Genomic DNA, 18,759 nt, shown 5'->3' with positions numbered 1-18,759 from the left:
AAAATAAGCAACGGTTTTGTCTAATCCCTTTTTAAGTTTGACGAAAACTGGACCATCTAGAAATATTATGCCACTTACCAATAATCGTTTACAGCATATCATATCCAATATGTATCCTTACAGTTGGTTCAATTCAGATTACTTTCTTACAATTAATTTTATTAGATATGTACATGAATTTATCGGCAATTATATTATCCCTTTACTAAGTATATTTGCGATTACTTTTATTTAATGAAATCTTCTAATTTTTAACATGTACAAAACGGCCTGCTGTATTGCATCAAGATCCATGACAGATCTATATAGGAAATAAACGTCTATAATCGAGCTTGAATTCTCCAAGTAAAGAATGTTAAAAACTCATAGTGCTCCAATAATCCCTATTAAATTCTCACTGACCAGAACGATAAGGCCCATTATTCTACTTTTAGCATCATTAATTCAGTTTTTTCAATTCATGTTACTATTTGAATAACTTTGAAGTATTTGATTTCTATTCATAACACAGAAAATTTAAATTTATAATAAAGTAAATCTAAGAAAACTTAGTTTTAATATAAATTGATTCGTGCGACACTCCCGTAATGTGGTCTGATATTAAACTAAACATTTTAACCCTTTCAGGACGAAAATTTGAAATGAAAAATATTAGGTGTATATTCTTTAAAAAATGTTAAAAAAATTAAGCAAAACGTTATATCGTGTATTGTTTTACATTAAATATAGATAAAACAAAAAAATACTGAATAAATCAGTTAAACAGATATTATAAAATAAGACATTAAAGTCGTAATCTTTATGTGCAACTTAATATTCTTAAAAGAAAGAGAGAGAATGGGTCGATAGAGAGAGAGGGAGAGAGAGAGAGAACGAGGGGATAGAGAAAAAAGAGAGAGAGAGAGAACGGGGGGATATATATAGAGAGAGAACAGGGGGATAGAGAGAGAGAGAGAGAGAACGGGGGGATAGAGAGAGAGAAAGAAAGAGAGAGAACGAGAGAGAATTAGGGGATAGAGAGTGAGAGAGTGAGAGAGAACGGGGGGATAGAGAGAGAGAAAGGGGGGAGAAAGTACATATTGAATTTTTGTATAAAATAAGATTTGAGTAAATATATCATTAAATAGCTTAAATACAAGATATTTTTTTTGTAATGTATGTAAAGCAAAGGAAAAAAAAAGATTTTGACTTTGACTTCATTGAAGGACATAACAGTTTCAAAAATTTTATTGTCGAGTTTGAATTCAATAGGACAATTCTAATATGCCTAAATTAACAATCAGAACTATCTGTTAGGGATATTCGGATGGACAGACTAACCACCACTGTAGAAAAGTTTTGCTTTTAACAAGAAATAGATCATTAATATCATACAATCCCTTTTCAAACTGACCAATAAATGAGGTCCATATTGGGAATATTTACACAATTTTTCAGCCATTGATTAGTAAATGAGAAAATCACATTTTCCCCTAATCCTAGCCAACAGACGAACGGACAGACATTATGAATTATAAATGAGATTCGCTACTAAATGAAACAGCGGAAAATGAATTTTGCAAATGTTCCATTATAATCTTGATAAAAAATGTAATCCAAAACAAATATTTTAGCTATAGGCGTACAGAAGTGCATTGCTTTCCAAAAAATTAAACCTTCTATATTAAATAGCAGAAGGGAAAATAAACATTTCTCCTACAGTAATTTTATTTATTTCAGAGCACTTAAGACAGAAAGTAAAACTTTTTTAATTTAAATTTATTGACTTCGCTACTATCATTTAACAGATAAATTAGGATGACAAAATCCATAACTATAGAAGCTCTTGAATTAAAAAAATAAAAGGCAAAGCAAATGAAATCAAAAAGGGTGCACAAAAGACAGACATACTGAGTAATGATACTTAGTGGTATTTAAATCTTTACACAAAACATATCTTCGATAAAAGCTGGGAAAATTATTTAAGAGCATTACCGATAGACCGACAGACAATATTATTCTTAGAGTATACATGCATTGGTCAGCAAACATAAAATAAGCCTTCTGTCTTAACCCTGAAAGATCGGGCCCTCTACAAATTCTTAATACATCGGATTTTATACCTTAATATTTGCATCAGCCTTCTACCTTTCCAGTACGGATATCTAATATTCTCAAAAACATTACAGACCAGTGAACAACGTGAGCTGTAGGCTAGTCCCTTTATATCCATGACAATTGTTAAATTAATTATAAATATCTTTTTTTTTAAAGTATATTGTAATATTTCATAAAATGTTGAATATTCTGAAGGGGCCTGGAAATAGCAGCCAATACAAAGTTTATCTCATTTAACGAGGTGAAGAACAAGAGCCAGGGAGTGAAGGGACTCACAACTAAAGATTATTTGGATCAACTCACACCAGAATTGAAAGAACAGCTGTACAAAGTTTAAGAGCAAGATTTCCAAAAGACTTTTTATTTTACTAATAAAAAAAATTTAAGATGCAAATTAATAGTAAAAAAAAACGGGTATAGTCCTTTTCACGACATCCCTCCATAAGGAGCGATTCTTCGTTTTTTTAAAATGGCTTTTTATAGGTTATTTTAGGTTAGGTTAGGTTATATTGTGTTAGGTTATTGCCCCACAGGGTTAGGTAATTGGCCCCGCAGGGTTAGAGCCCCCGGCAGGGGCTAGAAATAGGAGAAAAGCTACTGTGAAAAATACGAAGAATCGCTCCTTATGGAGGGATGTCGTGAAAAGGACTATACCCAAAAAAACATTTTTATTAATAAATTTCAATTAAACTAAGATGTATCATAGGCATAAATAAATTCATTACACTTATTTGTATATTTTGGTTTGATAGCATGTTCAATATTATCCATATTAGATCTATTATATTCCATTTTAATTGAGAGCAGAAGTAAAAGTGGAATGAGGGTAAATCCAACCAAGAAATAATTCATCCAACTCACTCCTGGCAGCACACTAAAAATATATCTTATCAAGAAAAATTACTTTTTTGTAAAATAAAATTTTAAATCTTTTCTATATGGGTGTGATTACGTCCTTGGAAAGTTGAAACAGACCATAATTTAAATTATTTTACATTAATCATGATTTTTAGATAGCAAGAAGTCACAGATTTAGAGTTTATGCTTAGATTCGCAGAAAAAAATGGAAAATTGGAGCCCCAATCCACATATTCATATATAACAATAAATCAATTTAATAGAGTTTAATAAGATCCCATGCAGTGCATAAAAATTTAAAATTGTATACCTAAACATTCCGAGGAAAATGGCGGCAAAAATTCTTCCAAGCTAAAATAGATTTTCATGTATTGTAGATTTATTATAAAAGTCCCTCCGTCTGTTTGTTACTCAATCACAAAGTAAAAGTAAAGATATTTTTATATGTTATTTTTCTAGCTTTCATTCCTGGGGAGGTCAAAATATCCTAAATCATGCCAAGGTATTTCTAAAGCTACCCTAAAAGATACAACCAATTCAGTCCAGTATTTTACAAGATCTGTACCTTCAGTTTAAAAATGGTTAATGTTTTTTATTAAAGAATTCTAGATATTTTTTTTACATTTTTAAATAGAACTTCATTTGTTAAGCTGTGCTTCTATTGGATGTTGTCATCCTTGCTCAAGCTTATTTACCTGTCCCCAAGCAAGGGTAACTAAAGATTCTGGAACTGGGAAGTGAATTTCCATGAGAAGCTCATAAAACAGGCCTATCACACCTCTGAACAAATATATTTTTTTATTATCTTCCTAACAATTGTGTGCCACTTCATTTATGACTAGCAGCTACGCTCCTTGGGTCACATAAGGTTGGGAGAGGAGGGGGGGGGGGGATATCGCCGCCTATCTTTTCAAAAAGAAAAGTAAAGTTGATTTTGGGGGGGGGGGTAATTTCTTTTTAGGATCAATTTTTCTTGGCTGGGTGGTGGAACACTCCCCAAAATTAGTTTAAAACCTCCCCAGGACCTATGGAAAGCTGAATTCTAAAGGAAAACAGACAGACATCAGTTACTTTTATAAAAAGATCAAACAACACTTTTCAATACTATAAATCGTCTACATACCATATTTTTTTCTGGATTTAATGTTTAAATTTACCGCCAAAGCTATTAGGATTAATATGCAGAAAATGTAAAAGTGCTTCAAATTTACAGAAAAATATTTTTTGTATATATTTGTTGGAAACACAAAAATTAACCTAGATATTTTACTTAATGAATAGCTAATTAATTGACATGAATTACATAATAGATTGACTTGTACTTTCTGCTGTACGGAATAAGACATTGGACTGTTATCCTAGTTTTTTGATAAGTATGTTGTCTCATTTGTTGGCTTAAAAACTTTGGGTATTTTTTTTCTTGCTTGGTTTTTTAAACTAAACTTTTAGTTTTTAATCGATTGTTTTATTTTTTAAAATGAGTAATTATTACATCATTATATTGCCCATTGTCTTATCCCTTGGGATCCATGTCAGGGCTACTCAACACACCTGCAGCTTCCCTTTTTTCTTAATCTCCTCCCCCCTACTGAATGAATAAAATGACCACTAAATGAGGAACATTGTAGCCAACTAAATTTTCAACAAATTTCCTCTGCTCAAGATATCCAGGTGTTCTTTATCTATTTATTTAGCCAAAGTCATAGGTTTGACATGTTTGGTGACCGAGCCCAACTCTCTGTATATTTTTTCAATCAAAACATGTTTAGGACACACGTGGTTGTACTCTATCAAAGTACATAATTAGATGAAAAGCTCATAAAACAAACACTGGACAATTATGTGTAGCGGAACTTGCTTGTTTCTTTTTAATGATATTTTGGTGATTTATAATCTCATCATTAATCTCTGCAATTAAATATGAAAATTCATCTCTTTAGTCTTCTAAATATAAAGACTTTCAATATACATGCCTACCCTTCTAAACTATTAAGCATTGACTATTGACTCTAGGGTCATGGTGACGCTTCGGGTACAATTTCTCTCCATGTCATCTTTGAACATACTCAGCATTTTAAATTCCAATGTAACGCGCTCAATCGCCTAGGGTATCAACACTCATCAGACAACCAACCCTTTGTCATTCTCCCTACTCTGATTATTTATGCCGCGGATCAAACATAGCAGCAGTAGGAACCATTTTTAACGCGTATGCGCTACGTGTAAGCCATGGTCGCGGGTACAAAACTAAATATTAGGCATGCAATTAACATATCAGAATTTTCAAGTACAGAATCTTTGTCAAATTTGCCTTAGTGTCGCAAGACCCGACAATAAAACTCATGGTGTATCCATATAGCTTGTGGAAAACAGTTCATGACAGGTGGTTGAAAGGTCAAGTAAAAGCATTAGCCAAATAAGAGAAAAATGGATTAGAGAAACTTTAACAGTACATCAGAAAAGCAAAAGGGATACACAGAAGAAAACAAACAAGCCTACAGGAATACGAAAAAAGTGTGTTGGTCAAGAAAAATGGTGGAATCTTTTTTAACATTTAATTTAAAAGTCAACTCTGTATTTTTTTATGAAAGTCTTAACAATATTTCTAATCTATACATACGTGGAATTAGAGAGTTGTAGAGATGATTTGCACCTTAAACTTTTCTGTTTAATGTGTAAACTATGCAAACTAAATAGGTTTTAATTAAACTCTAATTCTTAATTTTTACTAAAACATATAGATATATAATATATTTTGACCTAAAAACCAATTTTAATTGCTTTGCAGATCTTGTCTCAAAAGTTTATGTGTTTTTTTATTTTTTTGGTAAAAAATAGGTTTTAGTTTTAATTTATTATATATGTTGATTAATACGTACATTTTTTAGGTCTGGAATTTTAAGACAAATTTGTTTTCTTTGGCAATTAGCCTCAGATCTGGACAATTGACGTCTAGGATCATTTTTAACACCTCTATTACAGCAAAATGAAGCTTGCATAACCTTAGCCACTTTGTAACAACATAAGATACTTCCTATAACAACAGAGTAAAGCGGATATAAGAACTTAGGTATTATTTACTTTACTATATGCTTGCTCATGGTAATGTTGCACCAGAATTGTCCCTGTTTTACCTTACTGAAACCACAGAGGAGATTAAAACTGAAGGTTTATCAACATGCATATCTTTAATCATTATTGCTACTCTTTTGGACATAATTTTCATTATTTTACCTTATAAGAACTATAGAGCAAGTTATATTAAAAAGGAATATCATTATTGCTGTTTTACTTGTGGACAAAAATTATTATCAAACCTTATAAAAACCATAGAGCCAATAGCTGAGATGAAAACTGAATGTTTATTTGCTGGGAGAACCTCCAGGCATAGGAGAGCCAGCCAGGTTGACATGCAACAACTAAGAAGACAAAAGAACAATAACCATTTAGAAACATGTATGCACGGTACTACGTCAAACCCTAGATACGTCAAACAGTAGATGCGACAAACGCTAGACAGACAAACAGTAGACAGACAAACCCTAGACACGACATACGCTAGATACGACAAACGCTAGAATGCGACAAACGCTAGAATATGACAAACACTAGATTTTTTCTAAAGGCGACAAACAATAGATACGACAAACGCTAGAATTTATCCCATTATATAAATTAATAACCTTTTTTTGTTTGTAGCAAAGAATTTCACTAACCACTGAACCAATATGGTTCTTCTTTACAGTAAAGCTTCATAAATGTTCATGGAAGGTATTTAACTAATTTTGTGGTGGATAACTCGACCCTTCCAATAAAAATAACCTCCTCCCCCCCCCCCAAAAAAAAAAAAAAATATTCCCCTCCCTTTACTTTTCAACCACTAATTGTCATCTACAGACAAATAATTTTGTAATATAATTTATTAACTATGTATCAATATTGGGGATGTACATATTAATCGGTTATTGTTTTGTTCCTTAGATCCCTAGGTGTTAATATATAATACAAAGTAGCTTGATGTCTGTTTGTCTGTCCGCCCATCCCTTAAGATCTCGCTAACCAATAAACTGATTAAATTCTACTTTTCAGGGAATATATCTACTGGTCCTGTGGTTGTTTAAAGATCTTTTTCAAAAATAAAAATCCCCATAAATTTTTTCATATTTCTATAATTAGGGTTGGTCCGTCCGTACGTCTGGTACAGTTAGCTCTTTTACTTAACTTAAACAGGCTAGAATTGTCCTATCGATCTCAAACTTTTCATGCTGATTTCTACAACAGTTAGGTACGACTTAGAAAGCACAGCAACTCTATAATCGTTACCAGAAAGTCCGTACATCCATTTATAATAAGCTGATTTTTACTATTTTGACAACAAATAATGGTTTTGAATGTTAAAAATATCCTATTCATCTGATTTTTTGAATACTGATTCCTATTTCAATAACGTCTATTGTTATAAGCGAAGCATCTCTATAATCAAGTCCTAAAAACGTCAGTATGTCCTTAAACAGTAACATGTATTTAATCAGTTTTAATTACAATTTTGTATAGACATGCATTAATATTCAGTTCTGACACTTCACAAGTGTTAATTTTTGTTTGTCCTTCCATTTCAGAGCTATGCTTCTTTCATGGATGTTGTCATCCTTGTTTAATTACCTCTTGGGGCAAATCCCCTAGAGGCTAGGGGCGAAGCCGCTAGTGTACATATAAACAGTAAACAAGAATCATAATATCATTATAAATATAGATATTAGTTAATAAAAATTTATGTTAATCATGCCCACATTTATAATGGATTTATTAAACATAAAAATAAAGTGAAACTTGTAGCTTGCTAAAATAAGGATCCCCATCCACCCCCATTTACACCATCCCCTCCCCTCCTACTGAAATGAATTCCATGACCCCAAATTTGACACTTTGAACACTAAAATCGGACTACAATTAACCTAGTTACACTTTAAAGGGCCCAAAAAGCTAGTGATAGGGTAGCTGCGCTACTACAAAATTCTCATATTGCTCTGATAACCAAAACCCCTAATTAGACATTTTAAACACGAAATTCAAGATAGTTGATGGATAGATAGATGGATAGATAGATGGATAGGTAGATGAATAGATATATGGATAGATAGATGGATAAGTAAATGGATAGACAGATGGATAGATGGATGGATAGATAGAGGGATAGATTGATGGATGGATAAATTTATAGGTGATGGATAAAGAGATGAATAGTTGTTGGATAGATAGATGGATCGATATATAGATGGTTAGAGAGATGGATAGATAGATGGATAGATAGATAGATGGATAGATAGATGGATAGATAGATGGATAGATGGATGGATAGATTGATGGATAGATAGATGGATAGATAGATGGATAGATAGATGGATAGATAGATGGATAGATAGATGGATAGATAGATGGATAGATAGATGAATAGATAGATGGATAGATAGATGGATAGATAGATGGATAGATAGATGGATAGATAGATGGATAGATAGATGAATAGATAGATGGATAGATAGATGGATAGATAGATGGATAGATAGATGGATAGATAGATGGATAGATAGATGGATAGATAGATGGTTAGATAGATGGATAGATAGATGGATATATAGATGGATAGATAGATGGATAGATAGATAGATAGATGGATAGATAGATGGATAGATAGATGGATAGATAGATGGATAGATAGATGGATAGATAGATGGATAGATAGATAGATGGATAGATAGATGGATAGATAGATGGATAGATAGATGGATAGATAGATAGATGGATAGATAGATGGATAGATAGATGGATAGATAGATGGATAGACAGATGGATAGATATATGGATAGATATATGGATAGATAGATGGATAGATAGATGGATAGATATATGGATATATAGATGGATAGATTGATGGATAGATAGATGGATAGGGTAAGGGGGGGCTATTTTCGGGAGGGGTTAATCTGGTAATTTTCTATCTACCTTCATAAAATTACCTTTATCTCCATGTTCTTTTCAAATGACAGAAAAAAACATAAAAGCAAATTTGTTTGTTGTTAAATTACCTACAAAAAAAAGTATAAAATGAAATTTTTGTGAGATGAATTTTAAGGTTACTAAATAATTAAATCCCCTTTTTGGTTGATTTGCCCCAATGTGCAAAGGAAGTGTCGCCACAATCGAATTCTTTTAAAATACAGTTTTCTTAGATTTACTCTATTATGAACGTATATTTTTTATTTATGAAATAAGGATTAAATACTTCAATGTAATTCAAATATCTAAATGAAGTGTAAAACTTAATTCATTCCATAAACAAATAGGATAAAGGTCTTAACGCTTTGGCCAATGAGAGTTTAATGAGGATTATTGGAGCACTATGAGTTTTAAACACTTTACCATTGGAAGACTCGAGCTCATATATAGACGTTTATTTCCTATATAGATCTGTCATTGATCTTGATGCAATAAAGCAGGCTGTTTTGTAAATGTTAAAAATTGGAAGATTTCATTAAATAAAAGTAATCGCAAATATACTTAGTAAATAGTGTAAGTACAAAATGAATATTTCAATACAATTGAAATTATTATATATATTAAATTTTATATATATTAAATTTATTTGATCTAATCCACGGCCTATATAGGTTAAATAAAAACGTGTCAGTCAAGCGATGGATATTCAGAATTATAGATGTACTGATATACCCGTATTACTTAATAGCTGCGCTGTTGAAAAAGGGTTGTAAGAGGAAGTCATAAATGGTCAAACAATTATTGCTCATAGAATATTGCTCATATCTAATGTCACATATTACTCCACCCATTTATATCTATCTCCCTTTGATGTTTAAACAAAGCAACTGTAGTTAAATAAACATGTTATTTAAAAATAGTTATATTTAAATTTCAATTTATTATAATTAAATTTCTATTTTTTTTATCTTTTTAATTATATAAAACTTAGTTTAATAAACCTTATTTGATGTATCTTTAATTTAAAAACTGGTAAGGACTATAAATAAAAAGTCACATGCTGGTTTAGTTTTAACTGTATTTCAAAATCACCTTTTATTCGCTATATCACATTTTCTGCAGGGAAAGGACAATGATAGCAGAGCAAGATGGGACAATGGACTGTTTAATACACTATTTCTTAAAGATTTATAAGATTGGTTTCTTATTCGCTGGCTAAACATTGGTATTTTAATGAATTTTGATTGGTTTGTTTATTAAGTTCATTGTTCAAACGTTTCAACCACTAATTTTATGCTTTATAACTTAAATGTACATAGATTTTTCGGCCATTATTTATTCCTTTAGATGCCTGCATTTATAGTAATATAAATTTATTATGAACCAAAAAAATCTATGAATATTTTATAAGTTTAAATTCTAGCGTATGTCGCTTCTAGTGTTTGTCGCACTTAAAAAATTCTACTGTTTGTCGCGAAATTAAAAATTCTACTGTTTGTCGTAGTCTAGTGTTTGACGCATCTATTGTTTGTCTGTCTAGCGTTTGACGCATCTTCTGTTTGTCTGTCTAGCGTTTGTGGCATCTACTGTTTGACGTATCTAGTGTTTGACGTAGTACCGTATGTACTAGACGCTACGTCCCAAGAGGCCTCTAACTTAAGACGTAAAATTTTTACATTTAGAACATTTACATTCTGTTCTTTACTTCAAATACAAAATAACAGCAAACTATCATACATAAATAGGAGATCCTTAGGTATAATTAAGGACATCTTGTATTGTAGTGCTCACTGTGTCCCATCCTAGAAAAATTTTGTTAAAATTTTGGCCCTCAGCCAAAATATGGTCGATTTATGCAAAAAAAATGACCCATTCAAAATATTTTTCTGTAATGCAATAATTGCGACGGTACAGGCACTTTGAATTTTTAGGCCCCTCTCATGGAGGTCAAAAATTCCTTGCAACAGAACTATGGCTTCATGGTGATTCCAGGAGAGGCCTTGAGGAGGAGAATTAGGAAACTTTGTCCGTTTAAAATATCTCGTTCCTAGCCTTAGAAATGACTAAAAAAACACAATTTTTTAGAGTTTATTGAGAATTGTACAATTTGTAGAGGTTGTAGAGGTAGAGGGGGCCAAAATTTTAACAAAAGTTTTCTAGGACGGGACACTGTAATATGCATGTACGGCTTTATGCCTGTATGTGTACTGGTCGTTAATGCGAGTGTACTTGTGCATGTTTATTGGAACAGGACAAAAATTACTACCTTGCTAGTAAAGACATACAAATTACAAGCTTGAGATTTCCATAGAAAATATCTGCCAATCTTGAGTTTATAAGATTAAACATGAAGGAGACTCCAATTATAGATGTGCTTATATACCCAGTCTCAACCTAGAATATTTATACATAGAGGAGACTACAATTATAGAGGTACTTACAGACCTAGTCTCAACCTAGAATATTTATACACATAGGAAACTCCAATTATAGAGGTACATATATATCCACTCTCAACCTAGAATATTTATACATCGAGGAGACTCCAATCATAGAGGTACTTATAGACCCAATCTCAACCTAGAATATTTAAACATAGAGGAGACTCCAATCATAGAGGTACTTATGGACCTAGTCTCAACCTAGAATATTTATACACATAGGAAACTCCAAATATATAGGTGCTTATATACCCAGTTTTAACCTAGAATATTGTAATTAGTAGAATTATATTTTTTCAAAACAACTATGCTTAAAGCCTACTTTTGTACTACTTGGTTTTACATTCATTCCTAACTAATGTCTATTCATGACAACAATGAGTAAAAAATCTCTATTTACTTGATCAAGTCCCAAAGGTTCCAGGTTTTGATTTACTACAGCTATCCACATCAAGGGGACTGTTATACAAGCAAAGGCAAGACCTACATAGGTTTGTTAATTAAGCATATTCATCTCATATGAATTTAAGACAAAAGAAAAAAGTTATAAAAAAAACTATTGAAAGACGTGATTTTTATTTTAACTACGCTTTAACTAATATATTTATATGAATTCAGTTAACAAGCATGACAATATCCATATGCAGCAAAACTCATATATCTTTTTAAAAATTTTGATATAGCAATGTGATTAATGACAGACCTATATAATGACTTATAGATGAGTTGTTCATTGCTTAAAACAGAGGAGTAAATCACTTTTCCCCTTTACTAATTCAATTTGTTTCAGAGCATTACTGACTGACCGACGTATCAAAAAAGTTGTAAACTGGATTCTCTTTAATGAAGAAAGTCTTTTTGTTTCTGTTAAAGATTTACAATTGATAGATGTGTTTATATAATATAAAAATTAGGATTTCTAGGAGTAAAATGTTTGTATCATATTAAACTACTCTTATAATGATATTTTATTTATACCCTTGTTTGTTTAGAGATAGAGATTAATTGCAAATCTGCTTGAAAAAACTCTTGTTTTAGAGAAGCTACACTAATCTAAAGTTAATAACCTGAAGCCATATTTCCCCAATCTGTGAATATCAATCTTAATCCTGGTAAGATCTTTTTTCTTTCAGCCTGAAAAGAAAATTAATTCAGATTTATGCATTCATTATCAATTCAATAGCGCAGTTCTTAAAATTGGGTTAGTCCTAACGTCTGTCAAAAGATAATTAGGTAAATTAATATTTTTCTTTAAAATGTTTAATAATTAGCAAACTGACTCTTCAGCGTCTTCATTATGTTTGCCATTTTTATCTAATCTATCTGTCAAACAGGGAGTTAGGAAACATTGGGCTGTTTATTACACTAATTCCTAAAGTATCATGATAACGCTTTCTTATTTGTTTGCTTAACAACCTTAAGGACTTTTAATGAATTTTGATGAATATCAAAATATAATTTCAGCGGCCACAGCTGTACTTGGCAGCTGCCAGCCGCCGCAGTTGGCGGCAGATCTTTATGAAATTTTAATACATTATATAGACATGTAAGATAAGCTTAAGTTTGAAATTTGAAGTCTCTAGGTCCAAAAATTGCGGCCACAGAAACCTTTTAAAGATTTCTGGAGACCTGGAGGATCAGGACCTGCAGGATTATACCTGGAACCTAAAATTGACTTGAAAACCTGTATTTAATATGAGGATGTACTACTAGAGGAAATTTTAGTATTTTGGTAAGATAAAATGCTTTGTTTAAGTCAAAAAAAATATTTTTGCTCTTTACCTGGATGACCCTGCCAGGTTTGCTGGCATCCTGTGCCCGCCAGGATGGAGATATTCAAAAAATTTCAACTCTCAGTTATGTCTCATACCCACACTTAAAAATATAAGAAGTTTGGGCTCAGGGATAAGGGATGGGAAACGTAGGAAAATATTATTTCAGGCCTATTTCAAGCCTAGGCCTATTTCTAGCCTAATAAACCAGTTTTGGGATAGCGCAGTGGTTCGTATAAAATGCTAATGAAAAAGCTGTGTGTGTGTGTGTAGATAAAGTATAGAATCAAATTCAGGTAGCTAGTTTAAAGTAAAAAACATAACTTTTTATAAACCTATATATTAATGGCTTTTGTTAAAATGAAGTTTTTTCTCTCCCAAAATTTTTTATCTTTTACTTTGGTAATTTAAACTGTCAGAAAGCTATCGTTGGGTTTCCCTCAGACAGATTTTAGTTTGTATTATTTGCATTTTTATTAATGAGTAAAAATTTTATTTGAAAATTTCATTGCTAATTAAAATTCAAAATAAATAAATAAATATGCACTTGGGTAACATTCTATCAAGTTCTTTGGATACTATACTGGATATAATGTAATGATATATCTGTACTGTGTTGTATTGTACAAAAATTAGGGTGAAGGTGTTGTATCAACTCCGTACTAAATTTTTAAAATTCAAAATACAACATCTAATTTATAAACTACCAAATGAAAATTCGTAGCTACCTTCTTTCCAAAAAAATAATCCCGTTATTTTTGTTTTTTCTATGTGGCCCTTTTTTAATATTTAACTCTAAGCAGATTTAATAATTAAACTAATGTGATCTAACACCATTTATATTTATTTTTTCGTAGCAGACGAAATCATTATTTTTTCTAGAATTGTCTGCTTGTAAAATTTCCGCCATCTGTGATTTGGGCTTGTTTTGTATCAACCAATCACCAATTGGCTCCGCCAATTGGTGATTGGTTGATACAAAACAAGCCCAAATCACAGAACACTATTGGTTTAGAGCGGTAGCCAATATGAGCCGTCCGCCAGTAAGGTCATTAAATTAGGCAAATGGTAAAAGTTGCATGATCCCTTTCAAAACCAGGCCGAGACCTAATTTATGGCCAGGTTTCCTATCCCTTATCCCTGTTTGGGCTCTTTATCTTTCACACACAGAAAATGAGATAGAAAAAACCGGATGGGGGGCCGTTCAACGCTCCCCCCCCCCCCCCGACCGTTAAGGGTTAAAATTGCCATACAAAATTTTTATAATTTTATAACCTGAGCTGTATGTGATGGTGGATTTGGAGGATTATTTGGAAAATACAATAGTACACAAACAAAAATTAAAATTCCTGTTCATAATGAAAAATAAATACATGTTTTTTTTCAATTTTATTCAGGTGTTAATTTCGGGTATATTCATTAAACCATCAAAGATAAAATGATAAAATCTGTTTTTCCTACAATTGAACCCAACAATTAAATGGTGTATCAAAATTTATAATATGTATTCTTCATTCTTCTTAAGAATATTTTTTTTTTTTTTAAAGTAATGGACACATTGCGTTGGCAGTATAACACTTGATGAACCAATGCAAAACTTTTCTATAAATTAAAGTTATATTGTTCCAATTATTGAAGAAAAAAAAATAAGGAGACCATGAATTCACAGACATACACACACCCTACTGCTCATCTATTCATACATTTACATTTATGTATTCATTCCTATAGCAGCTTCCACATACAATATATAGGAGACTTGACTCTAACCAATAATAAAACTTTTTGTTATTTTTTTTATTTTCTCGATTAATTCAATTAAGTTCATCACTTACAAATGTCGTTCTTGATTACTTTAAAAAAAGTCAACCCAAAAAAATATCGATCAAGTTTAGTTTCCTGAATAGTGTCAGCCAAAGAATTATCATTGATTAACTGTGATGTTGTTTTGCCTAAAATATTTTTAATTAATAGAAAATGTTAAATCATGAAATGACTTATGTCAGGTGAGTTGAATTCTTATTTGCTTTGTTGATATGCTATACATTGCCAAATTGATGAGAGACATGTCATTGATCACCCTGTATACCCAACTTTTGTTCTTTCTGTTACCTGAATGTCTTTTGCCAGAATCGGTAACTTGATGGTTGGAGTTACTATACCTGGATCTCTTAACTTACTTTGGAACAGTATTAGTGGAGAGTCATAGCCAGACCTTTTACCAGAATTTAATTATGAATTAAGGTTTTGTACCTATATCTAGTATGGGAATTCTGAACAGGATAGTTAATAGTACCATACATGCATCTTTTAATAGATTGGAAAAAATATTGAAATGTAAAACTTTAACCTGGATCGTCTACAAGAATTGGAAACAAGATGGAGGGAGGCACAAGTCCTAACATCTGAGTTGCTACTATAATTCCTAAATAAACAAATTGGAATCAGATCTTTGAAACTTATCTATTTATGGAAAAATATTGAAAATATATCAATAAAGGCTAAAATCCTAATAGATTTTTAACTAAGGTTTTGATATGAATAAAACAAATAGTTACATTAATCCTAATCAACATACCTGTAGCTGTAGTTCTTTCTCCAGCTGGAAACCAGGTTACCACCAACAGTGTCAGAGTTCCTGATTTTTGGAATGTTTATAAATCTTTTTTTTTACTGTATGATTCATTCTTAATCATTTCTACATTGAAAATATCCTACACAATGTAAACTTTCTAAACTTAACAATATGCATACATCAAAGCTTTATCATTGAGTAACCTATACTAGTATCAGCACACAGACAGTGACTTATTTCTTGCTTATATAGCATAGTATACCTTCAATCATAATACTGGTCCATCCATTACAAGCTGCGCATATGAAAGCAGTAATCTTGAGTATTTCAGCATCCATAGACACACAACGAAGAGCTGTACTCACAGATAAACTAATTACAAAAAAATATTATTATTAATTAGTTGCTAGGTTTTTGTAAGTCTTTACCTCGTTAATCAATTTTGTGAATTGCAGTATAATCATTAATGTCAGGTCCAGTAATCCAGGAATTTAGAGAGACAACTGTTTCTTTTTCGAACCATATCCACATGGTAATAATTTTAATTATATTACATTATCAGTATATGGTTACTAAGTCTACAAATAGTTCTTGTAGGATAGAGAATTATCGAGTATCCAGAAGTTTGATTTACCTGGCAACTCCACTCCAGACAACGGTATTACGTAGTCCAAGCTTTTGTACAATTGGATATGTCACAGGTACTGTTAAGCCTCCAGCTACTATCTAAGAACAGCAACAAACTTCTAAAAACTAGCTATTGATGGTTTTCACCTAGTTTTAAACAAAGCCATGGACTTAAGTAGCTAGATATTTCGTCAACTGTTAGAATGTTAGGAGTCACAATCTTTATTATTAAACTAATTTGAAGATTCTGTTAAATCAAACTTTCAAATTACAAAATAAATAAACAAACCCCCCAAAAAGAATTTAATAACACTATGGGAACCCCCACCAGACCTCATGGCGGTGTTAACTTTTGTAAATTGTAAAAAAAGTTTTATCCTGGGTTTGATTTTGCCTGAGAGCTAATTTATTACAATAATTTTTTTATCGCTATGGATTTAAAAACGATTATTTTTTTAAGGGGGACTCTCAATTATCTCTTGGGGTTAAGTCCCTAAAGCAAAGCCACTAGTGATTATAACCTTCACATTGCCCATCCAAGCAATATCTTCATCTGTCCAGTTGAATCCTGTTTTCAAGGACTGTGCTATCGGCCCCCAGGTGTTAAATATGCACGCCTAATCAAAATATCATATCACAATCATTAATTACTTTGTTATCCTCATAAGTAAGTAACAGGATGTTTGTCTGTCTGTACCAGGTGTTCTCGCTAACAGCTGAACCGATATGGTTTTTCTTTACAATGTAGCTTCTTATATGACCTGGGAAGGTTTATAACTATTTTTTGGGAAGATAATACCACCCTTTAAATGAATTTAAGACTATTTTTGTTGATTTAGGATTTCAAATATAATTCTTGATTTTTTATAAACATAATATAGACCTAAATATATGGCAACACCATTGGATCTTCATTACCTGAAAGCTAGCATAGATAGAATAGATTAATAGAATGTACCATCTTATTTTTACAACATCAAAATCGCCCTAAAAAAAAATTATTATACTTTTTTAGACCCTAATTTTTGTTTTTAAAAAGTGAAATGCGGTAGTTTCTTTTCTGTGCCTTTTCTTGCAGTGCACTAACACTGCAGGGCTTCCATTTACCCAATGCAACATCTCCTAACCTGGCACGATAAACCCCTTTTATTTATAATTTACAAAAAAGGAGTGCAAGGCTCAACTTTGCCCTTCGAGAGAAATCACGGAAACAACTTTTTAATATGGGATATTCCGTTCATGTACATGATGTACGTGAAAACTACGTTCAGAAATGAAATGAAGCTAATTACCAAAACTTCTACCTTTGAATTCATTATGATTAGTGGAAAAGTAATTTAACTATTTTCTATAATATTAGCAGCTTTGCCCCTTTAATTTTTTTGTTGTTGGGGGTATTAGTCGACCCCACTATTTTAATTTTAGTTATAAAAAGAAAAGAAAATTTAGGAGGGGAGATATTTTTCATTTTTGGGGGGGTTTCAGGGTGTCCCATCCCCAAGAAAATAGTTATAAACCTTCCCGGGACCTATAAGAAGCAACCTGGTCGGTTCATCGGTTAGCGAGATCCTTTGCTACAAACAAACAGACAAACAAACAAACAAAGAGACAGACAGACATCGTTCTACTTTGTATTATTATAGATATATAAGTATACTAGCGGCTTCGCCCCTAGCCTCTATGGGCTTTGCCCCAAGAGGTTTGATTAAACTAATTTTTCGTTTTTTAGATTTTTAAAAAATTTTAAAAAAAATGCTGGGGGGGGGGTTAGTCGACCCCACTATTTTAATTTTAGTTTTTAAAAGAAATTAAAATTTAAACCCCCCCCCCCAAAAAAAAACGTTTTTTAACTAAAATTAAAAATGATGGGGGGGGGGGCGGTTTCAACCCCCAAAATATTTTTTTAATTTTTCTTTTAGAATCTAAAATAAGAAATTGGGTTATCAAATTCGACTCCCCCCTCCTTAAGTGCTCCTAGAGGCCTCTAGGGGCGTAGCCGCTAGTTTTAGATATAGTAAAATCATTTCATATAAATAAATACAATTTATTCATGCAAATAACAAAAAAATCAGACGGCGAGTATATATAAGAATTTATTGTCTAGTAAAGAGAAAAGAAGAGATTTTGGCTGAGGATCGAACCTAAAGCTACTCAGAGAACTACTAAATATGACATAATGTAATGAATATTTTTAATTGTTAATAGTAAAACAGCCGCTCAACTAATCATTAATCCACTGATGTCCACCAACTTTTGAATGTTTGTAAATTAACTAATTTATTTTTCTTTGTCAGTACAATATCTTAGACAACACTGAACTAATTAAACCACATATTTATAACAAACTTTAGGATTTTCTTAAAATTTTCTTGGATAGATATAAATTCTCTAA

The 18,759-nt window shown here is 31.7% G+C and overlaps 1 protein-coding gene across 1 annotated transcript; it reads right to left on the bottom strand.

Annotated features, from left to right (window-relative positions):
• Positions 1–2,753: 2,753 nt before the first annotated feature.
• On the bottom strand, positions 2,754–17,683 carry LOC145322998 (solute carrier family 49 member 4-like). Its single transcript, XM_080165384.1, has 17 exons — positions 17,672–17,683; positions 17,286–17,354; positions 16,889–16,984; positions 16,375–16,466; positions 16,003–16,112; positions 15,744–15,803; positions 15,516–15,590; positions 15,067–15,117; positions 14,893–14,932; positions 14,441–14,516; positions 12,461–12,527; positions 11,794–11,876; positions 11,219–11,346; positions 6,273–6,374; positions 3,651–3,735; positions 3,266–3,306; positions 2,754–2,971 (listed from the first exon to the last, which is right to left on the bottom strand). The coding sequence occupies exons 1-17, from the start codon at positions 17,681–17,683 to the stop codon at positions 2,788–2,790; spliced, it is 1,371 nt and encodes a 456-aa protein (XP_080021510.1). The 3' UTR covers positions 2,754–2,787.
• Between the last annotated feature and the right edge of the window lie 1,076 nt (positions 17,684–18,759).

This window comes from Acartia tonsa, chromosome 6 (genome assembly GCF_053477335.1).
Source record: "Acartia tonsa isolate MP-2025a chromosome 6, ASM5347733v1, whole genome shotgun sequence".
NCBI lineage: Eukaryota > Metazoa > Arthropoda > Copepoda > Calanoida > Acartiidae > Acartia > Acartia tonsa.
This window is presented reverse-complemented; position numbering and strand designations above follow the sequence as displayed.